The sequence below is a fragment of the Manacus vitellinus genome, unplaced genomic scaffold, assembly GCF_001715985.3.
Source record: "Manacus vitellinus isolate BGI_N305 unplaced genomic scaffold, ASM171598v3 scaffold_118_pilon, whole genome shotgun sequence".
In the NCBI taxonomy this organism is placed as follows: Eukaryota; Metazoa; Chordata; class Aves; order Passeriformes; family Pipridae; genus Manacus; species Manacus vitellinus.
The window spans coordinates 357,477-375,807 of NW_021938885.1; the positions used below are offsets into that span (position 1 = coordinate 357,477).

Below are 18,331 nucleotides of genomic sequence, written 5' to 3' on the forward strand. Positions count from 1 at the left end.
GGACAGAAGGATGCAGCTCAGGGGATGGATAGACAGAGGGATGCAGCTCAGGGGATGGATGGACAGAGGCATGGGTTCAGGGGATGGATGGACAGAGGGATGGGGCTCAGGGGATGGATGGACAGAGGAATGAAGCTCAGGGGATGGATGGACAGAGGCATGGGCTCAGGGGATGGATGGACAGAGGGATGGGGCTCAGGGGATGGATGGACAGAGGGATGGGGCTCAGGGGATGGATGGACAGAGGGATGGGGCTCAGGGGATGGATGGACAGAGGAATGCAGCCCAGAGGATGGGGGGACAGAGGAATGCAGCCCAGGGGATGGATGGACAGAGGAATGCAGCCCAGGGGATGGATGGACAGAGGGATGTGGCCCATGGATGGCTGACCCTGCTCCCTGGGGGCTCAGGGGTTGCAGGACCCCCACGCTCACCTGTCCAGGAGCTCCCAGTCCTCCCCGCCCCAGCGGTCCCGGAACTCCTCCGTGTTCATCCCTCCCACGCGGTCAAAGTCCGACTTGTAGATGCCGAAGAGGCCAAAACCATTCACCTCCCAGTAGCCTGGAGGTGGGGGGAGCAACAAGGTGAGAGGTGGAGGGGACCCCCAAATGCCCACACCATCCCCTCTGGGCTCTCCCCAGCACCTGGGAGCCATGGGGATTCCCCATCCCAAGCCCTCTTCCCACTGTGAGTCCATCCCCTTCACTGCCACCTCCCGAAGGGGTGCTCTGGGTGACAGCCCAGTTTTGAGGGGCATCACACCTAGCACACCTCGAGCACCCTTAGGCTTGGAATCCCACCTTGCCCGAGCAAAGCAATCCCGTTCTCCCCCACATCCGAGCCCAGCTGTATCCAAACCCTGCACCGCAGTGGCCTTGGGTGGGCAGGGGATGTTTCCCGGCTGGAAAGGGGTCCTGGGTGAGGATCAACACACCATTGGGCTCCCGGGGAGAGCTGCCACAGCTCAGCCTCATGACGATGGGTGCATAGGCCAGCTTCCCTTCCACGCAGTGCTTCCGGATGCTGTCCAGGATGTTGGGTGGGAAATGGATGTGCAGGTCACAGAGGAACACGATGCTGTGCTCATCCTATGGGGGGGCAGACACAGGTGGGGGGAATCAAGGCACAACAGCCCCAGGAGAGAAGCCACTGCCAGAGCTGGTCCCTGTCCCCACTCACCTCCACCATGTCCACACCGGCCTGGAGCCCAGCTGAGCGCTCGAAATTCCCAGTGCGCCGCAGGTACTGGAACCTGGGGAGAGAGGACAGGGCAGGTAGCACTGCAGACAGACAGGGACACAGCCAGGAGGGGGACTGGGACCACCAGCGTGGGGAGGGGCCTTCTCAGTAAGGGCCAGGTGCTACAGCTCACACCAAGGGTCCCCCTGCAGAGTCACAGGCTCCTGAATCCCCAACTCCGTGTGGAAAACTAGCTTGAATGCCCAAAAATGAGGAGGAGGGAAGGAGCTGTGCGTGTGGGGAGGGAGCAGCAGATTGTGCGAGCACCTGTCCCACCGTGGGGAGCCCCGCAGACCCCCCGAGGCTGCGGGCCAGGACCCGTGCGGGGGGTTACCGGGGCAGCCGGGCGTCCTGCAGGGCCTTCTCCACATCCATGTCCTCGCTGTCGAAGTCCACCAGGATGACGTTGAAGTTGGCATCCCTCGTAGCCCCGTAGAGGCCGGCCATGTCCGAGATGAACTGCTGGACCCACCGGGCTTGGTTCTTCACTGCCAGAGACACGGCCCTCAGGCTCACGGCAGGGGGGGCTCCCAGAGCACCCCCTTCCCCGGGCAAACCTCGTCCTACTGCCACCTACCCGGCACCACGAAGTGCACCATGACGTCCTGCCTCCAGCTGAGCCGCAGGGGCCGGCACAGGACGGGTTTTCCATAGAGGATGCTCCAGGCACTGGGCTGGGGCTCGGTGGCCCCCAGGGCCAGCCCGTCGGGGTTGGCCTCGGCGCTGTCGTCCTGCTTGCCCTGGTGCAGGAGGACGTAGACGTACTCGGAGAGCCGCACCGTGCGCTGGCCCCGCTCCGACAGCTCCAGCTCCAGCAGGTACCGGTTGCCCCGGGCTGTATCCCGGCGCTTCTCCACGTTGATGATCCTCAGGAGGGTGTAGATGCTACAGGGAAAGGAGAAACCTTGAAATTCCCGTCACCCTGAGCTCCGCTTCCCCTGATCCAGGACCCACCGCCCAGCCTGGCGGGGCGCAGGCTCAGCCCCCCAAACTCCTGCTGGCACCCCGCTCCCTCCCTACCCTCCGTTCTTCTCGTTGAGCCTCTCCATGTACTGGGCCACCACATCCACCACCTCGCTCTCGCTCAGCTGCAGGTTGCCCGACACGTTGCAGCGCAGGTCGTTCCAGTCGGAGCGCAGCAGCTCGAAGTCCACGGAGCTGACGCTGAACGTCCGCTGCCAGTTGATGGAGTCCTCCAGCCAGCCCTGCTGCAGCTCCCCCGCCTCGTAGGAGTAGTCAGACACCTCTTCCTCCTCCTCCTCCTCCTCCTCCTCCTGGCCCTTTCCCTCCTCCTGCTGCGACGCTGTTGTTTCCGACATCTTCAGGAAGGATGTCACCCGCGTCCCCTCGGAGCGCGCGGCCTCGGAGGAGTTGTAATCGGCGGTGGCCGCTGTCCTGCCCGGGGCAGGGGTTGTGTCTTCGTGGGTCTCCCTGCTGAAGAGCCCCTCAGTCCCCAGGGCGAGGAGGCCGGGCAGTGCCCGCTGCTTGGGCGGCCGATCCCACCTCCTGCTACCTTTCCGCCTGGCAGGGTCCCTCTCCTTGGAGATGTTGCTCAGGAGCCAGGGGCTCCGGCGGCCGGGGACGGCTCGGAGCTTGCCAAGGGCAATGGGATGCTTCTGAGGGGTCCTGGAGCGGAGGTGGACTCTCTTCAGAGGCTTTGGGTGCAGGAAGATGCCGGGGAAGGCTGGCTCCTGGACGGGGGCTTTGCGCTTCCTGGGCTGCAGCCGGGTCACATAGACCTTCTCCTGGGCTTTCCGGGGCTTCTTGTCCTCGCTGGGAGCCGCCGGCCTGCTGGGACCCGGCGTTTTGGCTTTGCCACCAAAGATAGGCACGGAGAGGTGGGGCTGGAGGCTCAGGGCCCCGGCCGTGCTGCTTTGGAGACGCCGGCAGCCCCAGCTCATCCTCCTCGTCCCCGCCGGGCTCCTGGGGCAGCCAACGGAGTGCCCGTCCCGGGCCTCGTTCCGGCGTGGCATTCTCCTGGCCATGGGGATCCTGGAGGGACACCGGTGGGCTGGAGGTGCTCCACATCCCCAGCTGCCCAGGGGTGCCCACTTCGGCCCGTGCCCGGCCCCGCTTCCGTCGGAAGCTGTAGTAGTCCAGGTCGTCTCTGTAATCCCCAGTGACCAGCAGGGGATCCTTCCCTTTGGCTCCGGGTGCCGGCCCAAAGCTCTGCTCCTTGGCCTCAGGAGGGGGGTCTGTGGGCTCAGGGCTGTCCACTCCTTCCTCCTCATCCTCGAGGAAATCTGGGGAGCGAAGGCAAAGATAAACAGCCTGCGGCCAAGACAAGGAGGCAGAGCTTGTTCCCAGCAGAAGAGGAACCTACAAGTGGCTGAGGTGAGGGGACCAGAGCTGGGGGCACCAGGGGATACCCTCCAGGGCTACCAGGGGATGCCTGTTACCCTCCCCAAACCTCAGCTGCATCTTGGCACCAATCCTACTTCATCTGGGAGCAAACCCGACCTGCCAGGGCTTTGCCAAGCTGCCAACTAACCAAGGCAGGCTCTGAACAGCCTCTGGCTTCTCCACGAGCACCCCCAGGCTCCATGGACACCCCCAGACTCCACACTGGGTCCAGTCCTTGCTGCCCACTGCCCAGGCCAACCCCGGAGATGTGGGTACACAGCTTTGGGGGAGCAGGGAGAGCAAATCCCAATCAAGTGTCCCGCTTCCCACATCCCACAGTGCTCTGTGGCCAAGCCAGGCAGGATGCTCGGAGGGATGGTCAGAGGGATGCTGCTCCACACGGCCCTGCCCTCCTGGAGCCCCCAGCACCGCTGGATGATCCCGATGAGCCGCAGCTCCGAGCGGACGGGCTGCTGGGAGCTCGGCCCCGTGCCCGGCAATCCCACTGCCGGGGGTGGGTGGGGGGTGACTCACTGTCAGGGCTGAGGAAGAGAAACGCTCGGTGCCGCGGATCCTCCTCCTCCTCATCCATCTTCATGTACTTATAGAACCCAAACCTGGGGACGGAGAGGGAAGGTGAGGGCCCGGCGGGAAGGGAGGAGCGCGTCGGCTGCCAAGGGAGCTGGGGTTCCCAAATCCGGGAGCACTGCCAGCACTCAAGCTGCTACGTGCCTGGGAGATGGGGAAAGAGCCAGCCTGGGGCAGCCCTTCCACGAGGGACAGGGCTTGGGGACACACAGCTGAGGACGCATCATCTCAGTGCTGTTGACATCAGCCCCCTCCGTGTACCACCCCAAAATTCCAGTCCAGAGCACCTACTTTTCCAGGTAGAGGGGGGATTCCCTGTAGAAGCACTTGTTCTCTGTCTCCATGTGAGTGAGGCGTGTGTAGTCGTTGGGGTACACAAACGAGAGGTAGACCTGGGGAGGCAACCGTGCTGTGTCACCCCAATTCGGGGACCCAAGGCCACCACTGTGGCCCCCCAACACCTCAAACACCCCACAGGGTTTTAACTCCAACCCTCTCAGGCCAGGCTGGGGAAGCTCAGCCTGGCCCTCCAGCGAGGAACACTTTCTCCTGGATTTTAAGCAGCTGGAAACACCCCTGCCCTGGGCTCTGGCGTGTCCCCGTGGGAGTGTGACCCCATCCCCGCCGCAGGGAGACACTTACGAACTGCAGGCCCTGGTAGCGGGCGATGGGGAAATCCTTCACCACGTAGGTGGGGCTGTAGGCACAGGGCACCAGCACGTTCTCCACACGGGAGGCCTCAATGGCAGGGGCTGTGGAGAAGTGGGTGCAGCTCATTCCCAAGCCGTGCCCAAAGCCACTCCAACGAGCCCCCCACGGAGCCCAGCAGACACCTCCGCCCAAGAGATGGGCAGAGCAATGATCCAAGTGCTCACGGCACCCAGGTCCCGCCTTTTTCCTCCCCCGAGCCCCCCCGCCCCCAGGAATCGGCAAGGATCCGTTCCCAGGCACTTACTGAGGAAGAAGGTGTCCCTGGGGTCAGACTTGAGCATGTCGGCCCCGTGCTCGTCCTGCTGGGCCTCCCAGAGGTGGCTCCCGCTGTGGCTGGCCAAGGTCTGCGGGATGTGCTCCACGTGGTTCATCTTCAGGGACGACTCATCTGCGGGAGAGGGCAGGGGCTGAGCTCCAGGGGCACAACGGGAGCGTCCTCCACGGTGGCCCTTCCCAATCTCTCCAGCGCTCCTACCAAGAGGGTTGGGAGCACTGTGGATTCCCCCTGCTCCGGGGAAGCCGATGCTGCCCTCCCCTCCCAGCCATCTCGCAGACCCTGTGACTAATCAGCCTAATGATTATTGCATCAGCTAACGAGGACAAGGGCACAGCCTGATCCCAGCCAGGCCACCCAGCCCCGAAAACAAGGGAACACTCCAGGCTTTAACCCCCAAGGACATAGGGATTCAACCACGGATGTCCTTCCCTGCAGAGGTGCAGGTAATTGCAACAGGAGCTGCTTTGCCTCCTCTCCAGGGACGAGGGTGCCATGTCACCCTTGGCCATCAACCAGCCCCCAGGCTCCCACGGGAGCTCACCCTGCTCCGGTCACCTTGGCCATGCTCCAAGCTTCCTCCCATGGCTGCTCCCTTCCCAGGAAGCCCTGCCTGCTGCAGAGCCATGGGGAAGCAGGAGCCCCCTCCCTGAGCCCCAATTTCTCCTGCCTGGGGCAGGGAAAGGCTTCCCAAATGTGCCCCTACAGCTGGCTGAAGCTGGGCTGGAGCCCCTGGAAAAGCATGAAGGAAGGAACAAAGGAAGGAAGGAGGGAAGGAACCGTGCCTGCTGCTGGCAGCCCTCACACCACAGGGATGGGCTCCCCATGAGTGACCTGGCTTTACCCCAGGGTGCTGCTGGATCCACAGGAACTGGAAAGCAGGAAAGAGAAGCGGAAAGAGCCAGTGCTGATGGACAGCGGTTGGAGAGGGGGATTTATCTGCACGTCATCCATCTCATGGGCACTTGCATCAGCACCACCAGCACCCCTCATCCCTCTTTTCCCCATGGATCCTGCCTGCCCTCTCCTCCTTATTGACACCTTCCAGAGCAGGAATGATGACCACTCGGAGCACTGGGGCAGGACCCATCCATCAAGCCCTTTCCCGCTGCCAGGGCAAGGGCAGGAAGCAGAAGATCTATAGATTTAATTAAACCCTGCACCATCCATCCCCAATTACGTGACAGCTCCTCATAACTCAGGGCCAGGCCCGGGAGCCAGTGGGATCTTGGCAGCTGGGATGAAGCTGGAGCACTGGCAGGGCTGTGCTTCCATGGTGTGTTGCCTCCACATCCCATTTTTAGGAGTCTCAGCTTGCTTACAGCATCAACCCTACCCACCACAGCCCTTGCATCCCTCCTTACACTCAGCAAAAGCTCGGGGTGGGGGAGGTGGTTCAGAGGCTGAGATCTCCCTCCAGGATCCAATTTACCAGGCTCCAGGCTCTGGTGCCATCTCTCCCAGCTTCCAGCACATCCAGCCCCTGGAAAGCTTGCTGGCTGTGGCTGCAGGAGGCACCTGGCCCTTACCTGTGTACAGAGAGATGTAGGAGGAGTCGATCACCTCAAACTTCAAGCTGGGGAGGAAAACTCGCCACTGGGGAAAAATAAAAGGAGACAGGGAATGAGCGGGAGGGTGGCGGGGGGGTCGGGATGCAGCTGCCCATCCCTGGCATGTCAGGGTGGGTCCTCCCTGTCCACAGCCTTCAGACACTTCCCTGCAGAGGAGGAACAAGGGAGAGGACTGATCCTGCCCCACTGCCTGCCGTTACCCAAAGGGGTTTGGGATTAGCAGGAATCCCGGTGTGGGGGGAAGGCTCCCGGGGGCGGGATACAGGCTCATGTCGCTTCCCTCTGGGATTGCTGCACGGCCACCCATGGAAGGACACCTCTCCTCACTCCAGTGCTTCATAAAGGCTTGATTGAAGAGGGTCTTCAGAGCTGACTGCCCTGATTTAACTCCAGCATTTCAAAAGCCAGTCTGGAGCCTTTGTCGGGACAAGCCCTTCAATACCTCCGGGGAGAGACACATCAGGGTCCTGCTTTTGTTGTGGATGTTGTTTGTTGTCTCTTTGTGCACAGCTGAGAGGTTTATCTGCAGGGCTGAAAGGCTTCGCTCCCTCCCTCCAGCAAAAACATCCCATCTCAAAAACATCTCCCCCCCCCCAGTCTATTTGTTTTCCCCATTATTTGTTTTCCCCTCCAAGAAATGCAGATCTTATCGGGATGGAGGAGATGGGGAGGAGGGAGGCAGCCAGCGAGGAAGGGGTGTTGTCGGCCTCCCCGACGCTTTGCTGGCACCGGTTTGACTCCAGTGATTAATGAGCTCTTGGGAGAAAAGAAACCTTTGCTAACGAGCCAACATCTTCCCCTCCCACCAGCCCCAACCCCTGACACACGCTCCAGGCTTTGCCAGGGCTGCGCTGCCAAGGCAGGCAAGCTCAGATTTGAAACTCATGGTATTCCTAAGGGGAGAAAGAAAACAGGGACGTGCTCGATCATCTCGGCCACCTCCCCCACCGCTGACCCCGAGATGCAGCCAGCAAGGTGGGACCTGCCTGCTCCTGATCTCCTTGCCCACGGGAATGGGCTCAGCCCACAGGGACCTCCGCCCTCTGCCAGCCCTTCGGCAGAGGCCAAGGAGGAGGGATCAGGGATGGGAATGGCCACACGACCCTGGGAGTCCCGTCACTGCTGGAGCCTGCAGCAAAGGGGCTGCTCCCTTGGCATCCGTGATGGGAGCACAGGGGAGGGACAGCAGGGTCCTCAACTCCCACCAGGAGGAAAAGAGAACAGCAGCTCATGTGTTCCAGCACAGGCTGGAATAGGCAGGGAAACAGTCAGCAACACTGCCTCTGGCAGCCACAGGAGGGGGAAAATCGTGGCTTTGCTCCAGCATAAAGCACTTTAAGGCACACCAGGAAAAGCCCTGGCACTGGCTCTTGACAGGATCAGTCCTGGAATTTACTCACCCCAACTTCCACGTGGTCGGAGCCCCGGTCGTCCTGCTTGTGGAGCAGCTCAAAGTAGTAGCGCCGGGAGGACATGAGGCTGCAGGGGAGGGGACACAGAGGTCACGTCCCCTCAGGGAGCCCTGCCAGAGGGGACATCCTGGGACACCCTCCCTGTCCTGCCCACAGGTGAGTGAACCTTCCTGGAGAGCTGAGGTGGGTCCCTGCTCCCCCATCCCACTGCTGAGGAGCTTTGGGAGATCAGGGGGGACATCAGGTGGTCTCCTCCTTGTCACCTGCAGCCCCCGGCACCTTCAAACCACGGATTTGGGGTCCAGCCCAGCCCCCACAGGCCTTTTGGGAAGGGACCACGGCCAGGGGCTCTTCCCAGGGAGGAGTCAGTGCTCAGAGCCAGCAATCCCATCTGCCCAATTCCATCCCCATGGGATGGGCAGCGGGATCAAGGGCACACTCACCGCAGGGGCTTGGAGACTTGGGAGCTGAATTTGGTGAACTCTCCCGGCGCCGTCCACTCGGTGCCAAGCTGGGAAGGAAGGAGCAGCGTGAGAGTACCAGGACACCACCCCAAAGCCCACCAGCTTCCCATTGTAGGAGCCGACACCAGGAAAATGCAGGAGCAAACATTAAATCTCTTATTCTGGGACATAAGCTGGTCTTTGGCAGCTCCAGCCAGGATAGGACCAAGGGGCAGATGGTCCTTTAGAAGCCAAACCAGGCCTGGTCAGGGGCAGGGAAGGGGCCAGGCTGAAATAGCCTGGCATTCCCTTTCCCCTGGAGCAGGGAAAGGCAGGGAGGTGCCACTGACAGCACATACCTTGCCCACGAATGCAGCCAGCCGGGAATTGGAGGGACTGTCGTCAGAGCTGAGCCAGAACTCTGAGTTGTCATCCGATGCCACAGAAAACTGGAAATCCCCTGCAGAGAGCCAAGGAGAGAGTTGGCACGGAGGGACACAGGGACTCTGGTGGCATGGGCTCAGTCCCAGTGCCTCGTGGGGAGATGGGGAAACTGGGATGGATGGATGGATGGACAGAAGGGACGGAGCCACACCCAATCCCACATGATGGCTCTGTCCTGGATGGGAGCAGGGCTTCATCACCTCCCTTCAACACAACCAGGGAAAAGGGTCTTTGTTCCCAAAAAACCCTGGGAGCCACGGTTTGAAGACTGTCTCCAAAAGCCTTTCCGTCCTCACGTGGCTCAAGAAGGAGGAAGGAGGCAGCTTTTCCACATCACTGCATGGGAGGAAAGGCCAAGCTCCACCACTCACCATCCTTGAAGGGGTGGATGTAGCCAAAAATCCTCAGCCCGTAGTTCTTCCACTTGGGTGACACCGCCAGCTTCTTCACCGTGGTGCGGGTCTGCGGAGGAGGCAGGCAGGGAGCCATGGACACTCCATGCCTTGCTCCCACACCACCCAGCCCACCTCCTCTGTGCCAGCCTGGGGTCCCTCCCGCCTCCTGGCACAGAGGGGACGTGGAGGTCCCATCACCACCTTCCATCCCTGCTCTGCTTGGAATCACCAAACCCCACAAGCAAAGGTCTCGAGGACCAGTGGAGACCCAGCAGCAGGCAGGGAGGGATGGGTGGGCCCCTCCCTCCAACCCATCATCGCCTGGCCCGGGACTCACGTGGGGAAAGAGTGGGAAATGGAGGTTCTTCCTCAGGTGCCTCACGGCCCCACCGCACCAGTCCTCGAAGACGTGCAAGTTTGCCTTCCCCTTGTACTGTGGGAAAAGAGGGAGGTGAGCAGGAGGTCCCTCCCCCTCCTCCAGCACCTCCTTGGCTGCTCCCTGTCCACCTACCTGCTCATTCCAGGGCAAAGCTTGCTTGGTCAGGTTGAGTTTGGGGTGGGTGGTGGCTCGGTCGGAATGTTGGCCTCTGGAAAACCAGCCATCCACATCCTGCCCATCGTTCTGCCAAGGAAGCAGGGGGAGAGGTGAGATGGGGGGTCAGGGCCAGCCTGGCCATGCTGCAGGATGTCTCCATACCACCTGTGGTGAGGCCCTGGCACGGGCTGCCCAGAGAATTTGTGGCTGCCCCATTCCTGGAAGTGTCCAAGGCCAGGCTGGATGGAGCAACCTGGTTTAGTGGAAGGTGTCCCTGCCCATAGTGGGGGAGTGGAACTGGATGGGCTCTAAAGTCCCTTCCAACCCAAACCATTCCGGGATTTTATGATCTAAACATCTCACTTTGGATGTTGAACATGGCCAAACCAAGGTGAAACATTTCACAGCTCACAGCAAAGGAAAGCAGGAGGAGGCACAAAAATATTGGCAAGGTGTCCCAGGCAGCAGTTTCAAAATGGTCCAGCTCTCCTTGTTTCCCTTCCTCTGCCGAAACTTCTCCAAAACAGTGAGTTTTCTGCTCATCTAAAATGTTTGTCTGGTCTGAGGGGCTGCTGGAAATGGAGCATTTTGGACTCCATCTCCAAAAGAGCAGAGGTGATCTCTGTGTCCTGAGCAGTGGAAGCAGGATGTCTCTCCACTCCCTCTCTTCCTTTAAAGATGATTAGGTTAATCCCATTGCTTGTGTCTTGTAATTTAGAGGGATTAAGTGAGCATTCACCTACCCCCAGCTTGCTGAGAGGGTGACAGGTGGCAAGGAAGAGCCAGGCACTTCTGGAGCCCCTCCAGAGCATCCTCCTCTTCCTCAGCCCCCCCAGAGTATCCTCCTCTTCTACAGCCAGGGAAATAATTAGCCAAGTGCCTAAATAAACTCATTAATGTCTCGGAGGAGGGAGCGGTGCCCTTGGAAAATGTTCCGGGGGAGGTTTTTGTGCCACACTCACTGGAAGGATTCGCCCTCCTCCCAGGAAAAGCTGAGATGTGATCCCTGCTGTGCCCTCCATCCTCACCCAGCATCAGCCTGGGCCTCCTCCAGGCACCTCGGGCTCCCCCTTTGTCCTTCTGTCCCCCATTTCTGAGGAGCAGCAGCAGCTCAGCAGCGTTGGGATGGGGCAGGGGACACCCCATGACTTTCCCCTCCCACCTTCCCACCTGGCTGCCCTGCCCTCAGGCCTTTAGGTGACAACTGGTCGGGCAGGGGCTTGGTGACACGTTGGGGGATGAATGGACAGCAGGGTGTCTTCGTGGCTACAATTCCAAGTGCCTCCTGGGCTGTAGGCAAGGAGAGATCTCCCCTCCAGCCTCTGTTTGGAAGCTCCACTTGGGCTGTACTGGGCCCAGTCCGGGGCTCCCCAGTCCAGGATAGAGGTTGGCAGGATGGAGCAGAGGACACAGGAGAAGGTGGTTTTGCCCAGCAAAGCTGGAATTGCAGAGCAGAGGAAGCCAGACCCTTCTCAGGGGGAGCCTAGTGACAGGGCAGAGGCACGTGGAGCAGGGTATGGGAGAGTTGGTGGGATATCCCACCCAGTTCAGGGGGATACTGGGGGGTTTTATCCACCGTGAGGGCTGATGGGCAGAACCAGAGGCTGTACCCTCCCAGTCCTCGGATCCCCTCAGCTGGACAAGGCTTGGAGCACTCTGCTCTCGGACCGGTGACCTCCACATTCCCATTCCCACCCCGCGCTCCGCTCCCTGTTACCATCGGATCCTCCTCGCGGCTCTCGCTGGAATCCTCGGCTTTCCTGCGCCGCGCCGGGGCTGCCGCCGGCCTCCTGCCAGGATCCGTCACCTCCCCCGGCCTCTCGCCATCTGGGTGGGAGCAGAGGAGGGGTCAGAGCACGGCCCCCCGCCCCAGCACCGCTCCTCTCTCGGGGACACCCCTCTCCCTGGCACTGGGAAGGGCAGGCGCTGGCACCGCCCGCTGCTCCCAGGGGACCGGGACACGGAAAGGGGGGTGACGCTGGGGGGCTCTGGCTGCGATTCTCCTCATTACATTTGCACTAAGCAGCTTTGCAGCAGCTCAGCAGCAGGTTTAATTACACCCCGCCCGCAGCTCCCGGTCCTTTACGTTAAGAGATGCCGGGATAAGCTCCCGAGGGTCTCACTCCCCATCCATCCTCAGGGATGCATTCCAGCTCCCTGCCCCTCCAGCCCCCAGCTCTCCCGCAGCATCCCACAGCTCTGCCCAGAGCACACCGGCCCCGAACCCCCAGACATGATCCCCCAAACCCACCTTCCCCCCCAGCACCGCGTTAACGCCGAGCCCTCGCTCCCAGCCCCGGCGGCTTTGTCACCGTGCGCTGTGCTGATCATCCCCAACCTCTGACTGCCCTCCGCAGCTCCCGCCCCTTTTCCTTGGGCAGGGAATTTTAAACCAGCCCCCTCCCCCCAAAAGAATGGTGCAGACTTGGAAAAGACATTAGTTATTTGGGGGGGAGGGCACGTCCTCTTTGTCTGCCGCCCCAAAACCCGGTGGGACGGAGGGAGACGGCAGTTCAACCAGCGCTGCCGGCGCACGGCTCGGCCCCACAGTTCAACCCGCAAGAGAGGGAAGCTCCAGCCAATGCTCGGAGAGGTGGCTGTCCCAAAGCCACCGCCACAAGCACCTGTGAGCCCCCCCCACCAAAAACCAGCCACCCCCATATGGCAATGAGGGGGAGCCCCAGATGCACCGAGCAGTGACCCCAGCCATGGGCATCGCAGAAAAGGGGTGACCGACCCCCTCCCAAGGGTCTGGTGCTACGTCCCCATCCCTCCACACCCTCCTTCCCCCCATCAGCAAGTCGTGGGGCCTCCCACCTCTCAGACTGGAACAGCCTCAGCAGCTGCCACAGCCGAGGAGGGGCTCGGAATGCCCGGAGCCCCCCACCACATGCCTCCCACGCCATTAGTATTCCAGTGGCTGCACAGCCGGCGTCTCCTTGGAGATGGCAGCACAAATCCCATCCCCACGGCAGGGACAGGAAATTAAGCTCTAAAGCCCCTTCTTCTGCTCTCGGCCATTCTTCAGCCGCTGGCAACCCCGACCGGCTCCTGGCAGCTCCCCCGGCCGCTCCCTCCCCTCGCCCGGCTCCATCCCTGCATCCTTCCTCCCTCCGCGAGGAGGGTGATGGGGAGCAGGCAGGACTGGAGCCAGCACTCATCTCCTCCACTCCCAGACTCCCCATCACTCCTAGGATGCTCCTGCCGCCACGGGCAGTGGAATTAAAGCCGATCCCTGGCTGTGCTGAGGCTGCAGACGCTGCTGCTCCACAGACATTCCCCCCGATGCTGCTCTGTGGATTAATCACGGCCACGAGGAGTTCAACGCTCCCAAGGGACCTGCCCGGGGGTGGGATGCAGCCCTGGCTCTGTGGTACCCACACAGGGAGTCTCTCCCAGCCTTGGAGGAGATAAGCCTGTCTCCCATGGGATTCGCCAGCACCATCCCTGGCTGCATCCACAGGGATGCCTGGATGTGTCCACCTCACCTCATGCTCCTCCAGGCACCGTGCTGGGACTGGGCCCAGCTGCAAGGCACTGGAGGAGAGAGCTGGGGGAAGATTGTTGGATATAAACTAGAGCAAAGGGAGGAAAAGCCACGAGGTAATCCAGGCTGGGCAGGCACATCCTTGGACCCTGCTCAGCCCCCATCCCTTCCGAGGGGCTCCCACATCCCAGGAGGAGCGAAAGCACCAGCAAAGCCCCTGGAAAAACTTCCAGGCTTCCATGTCAACCTTTATTCCCTGGCAATTTAAGCATCAAAGAGGAAAGTGAAGGGCGGCCTGAGCCAAACACCCGACTGCTGGTCAGGCTGTGGGGAACTGGGAACCAGGGAACCAGTGCCATTGGGATAAGGGGTGGGGAAGGGGATGGGGAAGGGCAGCACCTTGTGCCAACGAGCATCACTGCTCCCAAAACACCTGAGTCCCTTTGGTCTGAACCACAGCCCTGCAGGAGGAGTGGGCCAGGGGGAGGAGAAGAGGAGGAAGAAGGCAAGGAACTGGAAGTGTTCCAGTTCCTCCCAGCATCCTCACAGCCCATGAGCCGTACCCAGCATCCTACAGGAATGCACAGGAGCACTGCTGCATCCATTCCCTCAGCCAGGCTCCCTCAGGGACCAGAAAGGACAGGCGAGGGACGGGGGAAGGTCTGAGGACGAGCAGGGACGCGCTGGCTGCAGGATGGAGATGCTCAGGGAGAGAATGGAAGCACTAAAAGCCCTTCCCTGGAGCGACGCTGATGCTTTGGGAGCAGCAAGGAGGGGGCAGGAGGCACAGACCATCGCACAAACCATCTCTGAGTCACAGCAGCCTCCAGACAGGGAGCCAGGGCCAGGATGCTCATCCTTGGGATGAGGCCACGGGCGTGAGGGACCCACATGGGAGATGCCTCCCAGGACAGAAGCAACTCCCCGTTACCGCAACCCCATAACCCAGCTCCAAACCACCTGTGCTGCGCCGGGAAGCACAGAGAGCCTTTCACACCCCACCTCCTGCCTCCCACCTCCTCCTCCTCCTCCTCCCCAGCCCCGAAAACACAGCCCCTTTCTTCCATCGGCTTTCGGAGCCGGGGTTTCTCCTGGCCCCTTTCCAAGCCCTGCGACGGGGAGCGAGGTGACACTTGCACCCAGACACAGCTGCAGCAGAGGTGGCAGAAGTGGCAGCGCCTTTGGGGAACCCACAGGTTTCATTTCCAAAATTTTTCCGGCGCAGGCACAGCCTCGGAGCGGGAGCATCCCCGCACAAACCTCCTAACTAGATATTAAGTGATTATAATTAGCCAGCAAGGAATCAATATCACAGACCCCCCCCTTCCAGTGCCACAAAAACATGGTGCTGCCCACCAGGAAGAAATGCTGGAGCTGGCAGCGGTGCTGCCCGCTCCATGACAGCCCTCTCAGCTGGAGCGATGGAAATTCATGTGGAATTGCTCTGGCTGGCAAAGGAGCTGCCATAAGACCCCTCAGGCTGACAAACACCTGCCAGGAGAGGTGGCCCCGACACTTCCACGCTTGGCTCAGGGTCCCAAATCCCTCCTGGGCATCGAAAACCCCCAGATCTCCCACATTTCCTTCACTGTGCATCCAGTGCCCTCCAGTGCCCCGAAGTGAGCTGGAGCAACTTCCACAGGACCCTGCCCCCTCCCAACAACAGGGATGATGCTCACTCACAGCACTGAGCACAAAGATTTTCCTTCCTGGGATGCCACGTCTGGAGAAGGTCCCTGTGAAATGCTGGGAATTTTAGGGTGCGTTTCATCCCAACAACATTCCAGCCTCCGAGCTCTGCATTGCCTGTGGGGTCGCCATCCCACTTCCAGCTTTCCAGCCTGTTCCAGCCGGCACCTGGTTTATCTCCACCAGCCCCAGGGGCTTCTAACCTGGCACTGGGACCCCGTGCCAAGGCAGGTCCAGCCAGGGAAAACAGCCTTTCCCAACAGGGATAGGAGAGTGGGGCAATGCCAGGAGAAAGGAAAGCAGCTGCCTCACAAACCCCGCTGCCCTTCAAAGGGCACTTCTCATCCTCTTCCTTCCCTACCTGCTCCCAGCATCCCAGACCAAAGGAATGAACCCCATGGCAGATTGTGGCGCTCCAAACTTCCAATTAAAATCAAAGGATCTGCCAAGACAGATCCCAAAGGGACACGTTTTCCCCCCACAGCTTGGAGAGACACACCTGAGTGTCACCCCAAAACTTCTCCCTCTTGCTTTCCCTGTGTGTGGCAACCCCAAGAACGGGTCCCTTGAGGACAGGGCACAGAGCATCCATCCCATCACTGCCTGGGGATCAGGAGTTTTGGGAGCCCTCTGGACCATGGCAGAGGGGTATCCCTGTTCCCACTTCCCCGGCTCCAGATCATGCTATATCCAGCAGGCAGAGAGAGGCCTGGCTGGGTTTTCCTCCCCAGACAGCCCCGTTTCATCCACGAACTGGCTCCAGCACCCCCAGCACCCATCCTATGCTCAAAACCCAGCTCCAGCACCGCCAACACCCCCCCGCCCCTTGCTGAATTCCAGCCCCACACCCCCACACTAAGAGCCACTTTAGGGTTTCGTTATAATTTTTTCCCCTCTTCTTCTGTCTTTTTTTTTTTTCCCCAATCCTTTTTCCTCCCCTTTCCACCTGGTGCACCAGCGTTTCCACCCCATTGGCTCGGAGCTGTTTCCAGCCGGCAGAGCACCGTAATGGCCTCATTATTTCCGATGAGGAATCCGTGTGTTCAATTAGGCAGAGGAGGGTAATTATCTGCTTGGAGAAGATCAGGGAAGGAGGGGGGTGCTTTAGCAGGGACCAGCACAGCTCCCAGCTGAGCCCCTGGATGCTCCAGCTCCACGTGTCACCACCGGCTGGGCTGAGGGGACACGGAGACCCCCGGGATAATCCCCCCTGTGCCTTCGTTGTGCTCCCAACCCCACTTGGCTGGATCTTCCCCTCTTTACACCCCCCAGAGCCACCTAAAAGCCTCGTGCCCTGCACCTGCAGCTTCCAGAGCGTCCAGCTGCTCGCTGACACTCACTTTAATGAGTAATTAACCTTTTTCCTTCGTAATTAACCAGGCAGCACCCCTGGCACAGACAAGCCCTGGCTCACAGTGGCCAAATCCAAAAGTCATCTCCAAACTCCTTTTGGTGCACAGACCCTTGGGGTGATGCTCTCCCCCAAAACTCACCCTTAAACCCTCGCACCAAGCTTTCTCTGTTTCCCCCCCCCCCTCGGTTATATCTGTTATTCCTCCTTTTTTTTTTCCACTCCATTTGACATTTTTCCAACTAAACCACTCCCTGGCTCTCCCTCCTCGGCAGCAGCAGGATGAGGGTCCCTCTGTGCATGGCTAAACCCTTCCCCAGTCTCCATTCGACCCCTTTCCATCACCTCATGTCCAAAGAGGCTCAGTGGGACCGGAGCTCTGGCTTTGCCACACCTTCACCCTGGTTTCAGGCACCCACTGGAAAATCCCAGCGCAAGGAGCAGCGTCTCCCTGGAGTCCTGTCCCAGACAGCTGGGTCCAGCCCTGGCGAGGCCCAGCTTTCCCTGGGGAATCACCCACCTCTCCACAGCCCAGCTAGAGAAGGTGCCTGTGTTCCCCATGGCACACGGCAGCCCAGAGCCATCACCAGGCCTGTGGCAAACGCTGCTGGAGCACCAGGCATTTCCCAAGCCAGGATCCCCCTGTGCCATCCTCGTCCTACGGGCACCTTCCCATCTCCCTCCCCACCTCCCACAGACCCTGCTCTCCCCCAGAGCCGGAGCTGGGGCCGGGCATCTCCTCGCTTCCACAGTAAACCCCGTGGCTTCCCCTTGGAGCATCCCAAGGGGCGGGCTGGGATGCAGGGCACATAGGGAGGAGGTGGGGAGAGCAAGGATAGGCACCTGCCATGTTCAGCACCTGCAAACACCCCGGCACACGGCACTGCTGTGCATCCTCCCTGCAGGAAGAGCCTGGCTCACCCTCGGGCCGCTGCACCCCGACATCCGGAGGGACCCCGATCCATGGTTTTCCCAGCTAGCCATCCACAGGGATGGTGATCCCACGCCATTTCCCCCCCACCCACCCGAGGCTGCTGATCCCGACAAGAGGCCGGACACGGCCCTTCCAAACACTGGGGACGTGGGATAACCACAGGGACATGGGGTAGCAGCTTGGGGACAGCCCCTCTGGATAACTGGGAACACAGAGCAGTGGCTCGGAGATAACGGGAACACAGGGCAGCCCCCAGGGACAAGCCCTCGGGCACAGCCGCAGGGGTAACAGCGGGAACACAGGTCTGGGATAATGGGACAACCCCTCGGGGACAGCCACAGGCACACGGGGCACACTCTGCCCCTTTCCCACCAAGGAGGACCCCGCGGGGAGCCGGGACTCGGCAGCCCCCGGTGCCCCCCCCTCCCTCGGAGACGACGTTCAGCCTCCTCATTTCCTGCCTCGCTCGTTCGCATTATCCCGATTTCCCGATTTTACCACAAAGGCCCGAAAATTTGCAGGATCATCCTCCCGCTCCGGTCGGAAACTTTGGGTTTTCCAGCCGAGAGGCTTCGCCAGCCCCCGGGGGCCGCTCCGACCCACTCGGGAAAAGCCTTTTCCTCCCTCAATAGCCGCTAAACCCCGTTTCCTTCCCATTTTTTTTAGGGCAAAACGGGCTGGGCGAGGTCAGTCCCACCAGGAACGCTACGGCTTAAGTTTCGCCGGGCAAATATTCCCTGCCGCTTTGTGCTTCCCGAGCAGCCCCTGGGGGTCTGCGAGGGGAAAACCCGGGAGCAATTGGGCACGAAGCCGAACCGTGGGGCACCTGCCCCTCCGGTTCATCCCTGCGGAGCATCCCGGAATCCATCCCGGCACTGGCCAAGGTCGGGAGGAGGAAGGAATTTTTTTTTTTTT

General features: G+C 60.8%; 1 protein-coding gene across 1 annotated transcript in view; it reads right to left on the minus strand.

Annotated features, from left to right (window-relative positions):
- Window positions 1–430: 430 nt before the first annotated feature.
- The window catches only part of B4GALNT4 (beta-1,4-N-acetyl-galactosaminyltransferase 4), a 20,935-nt gene continuing 3,034 nt past the window's right edge, over window positions 431–18,331 (minus strand). Inside the window, 19 exon segments of the mRNA XM_029965728.1 lie at window positions 431–561; window positions 935–1,088; window positions 1,180–1,252; window positions 1,574–1,727; window positions 1,817–2,124; window positions 2,260–3,104; window positions 3,106–3,482; window positions 4,117–4,199; window positions 4,462–4,562; window positions 4,813–4,922; window positions 5,126–5,269; window positions 6,685–6,751; window positions 8,127–8,205; window positions 8,582–8,649; window positions 8,941–9,041; window positions 9,397–9,487; window positions 9,758–9,853; window positions 9,932–10,042; window positions 11,673–11,782. Of these exon segments, the coding sequence (XP_029821588.1) occupies window positions 431–561; window positions 935–1,088; window positions 1,180–1,252; window positions 1,574–1,727; window positions 1,817–2,124; window positions 2,260–3,104; window positions 3,106–3,482; window positions 4,117–4,199; window positions 4,462–4,562; window positions 4,813–4,922; window positions 5,126–5,269; window positions 6,685–6,751; window positions 8,127–8,205; window positions 8,582–8,649; window positions 8,941–9,041; window positions 9,397–9,487; window positions 9,758–9,853; window positions 9,932–10,042; window positions 11,673–11,782 (3,203 nt within the window).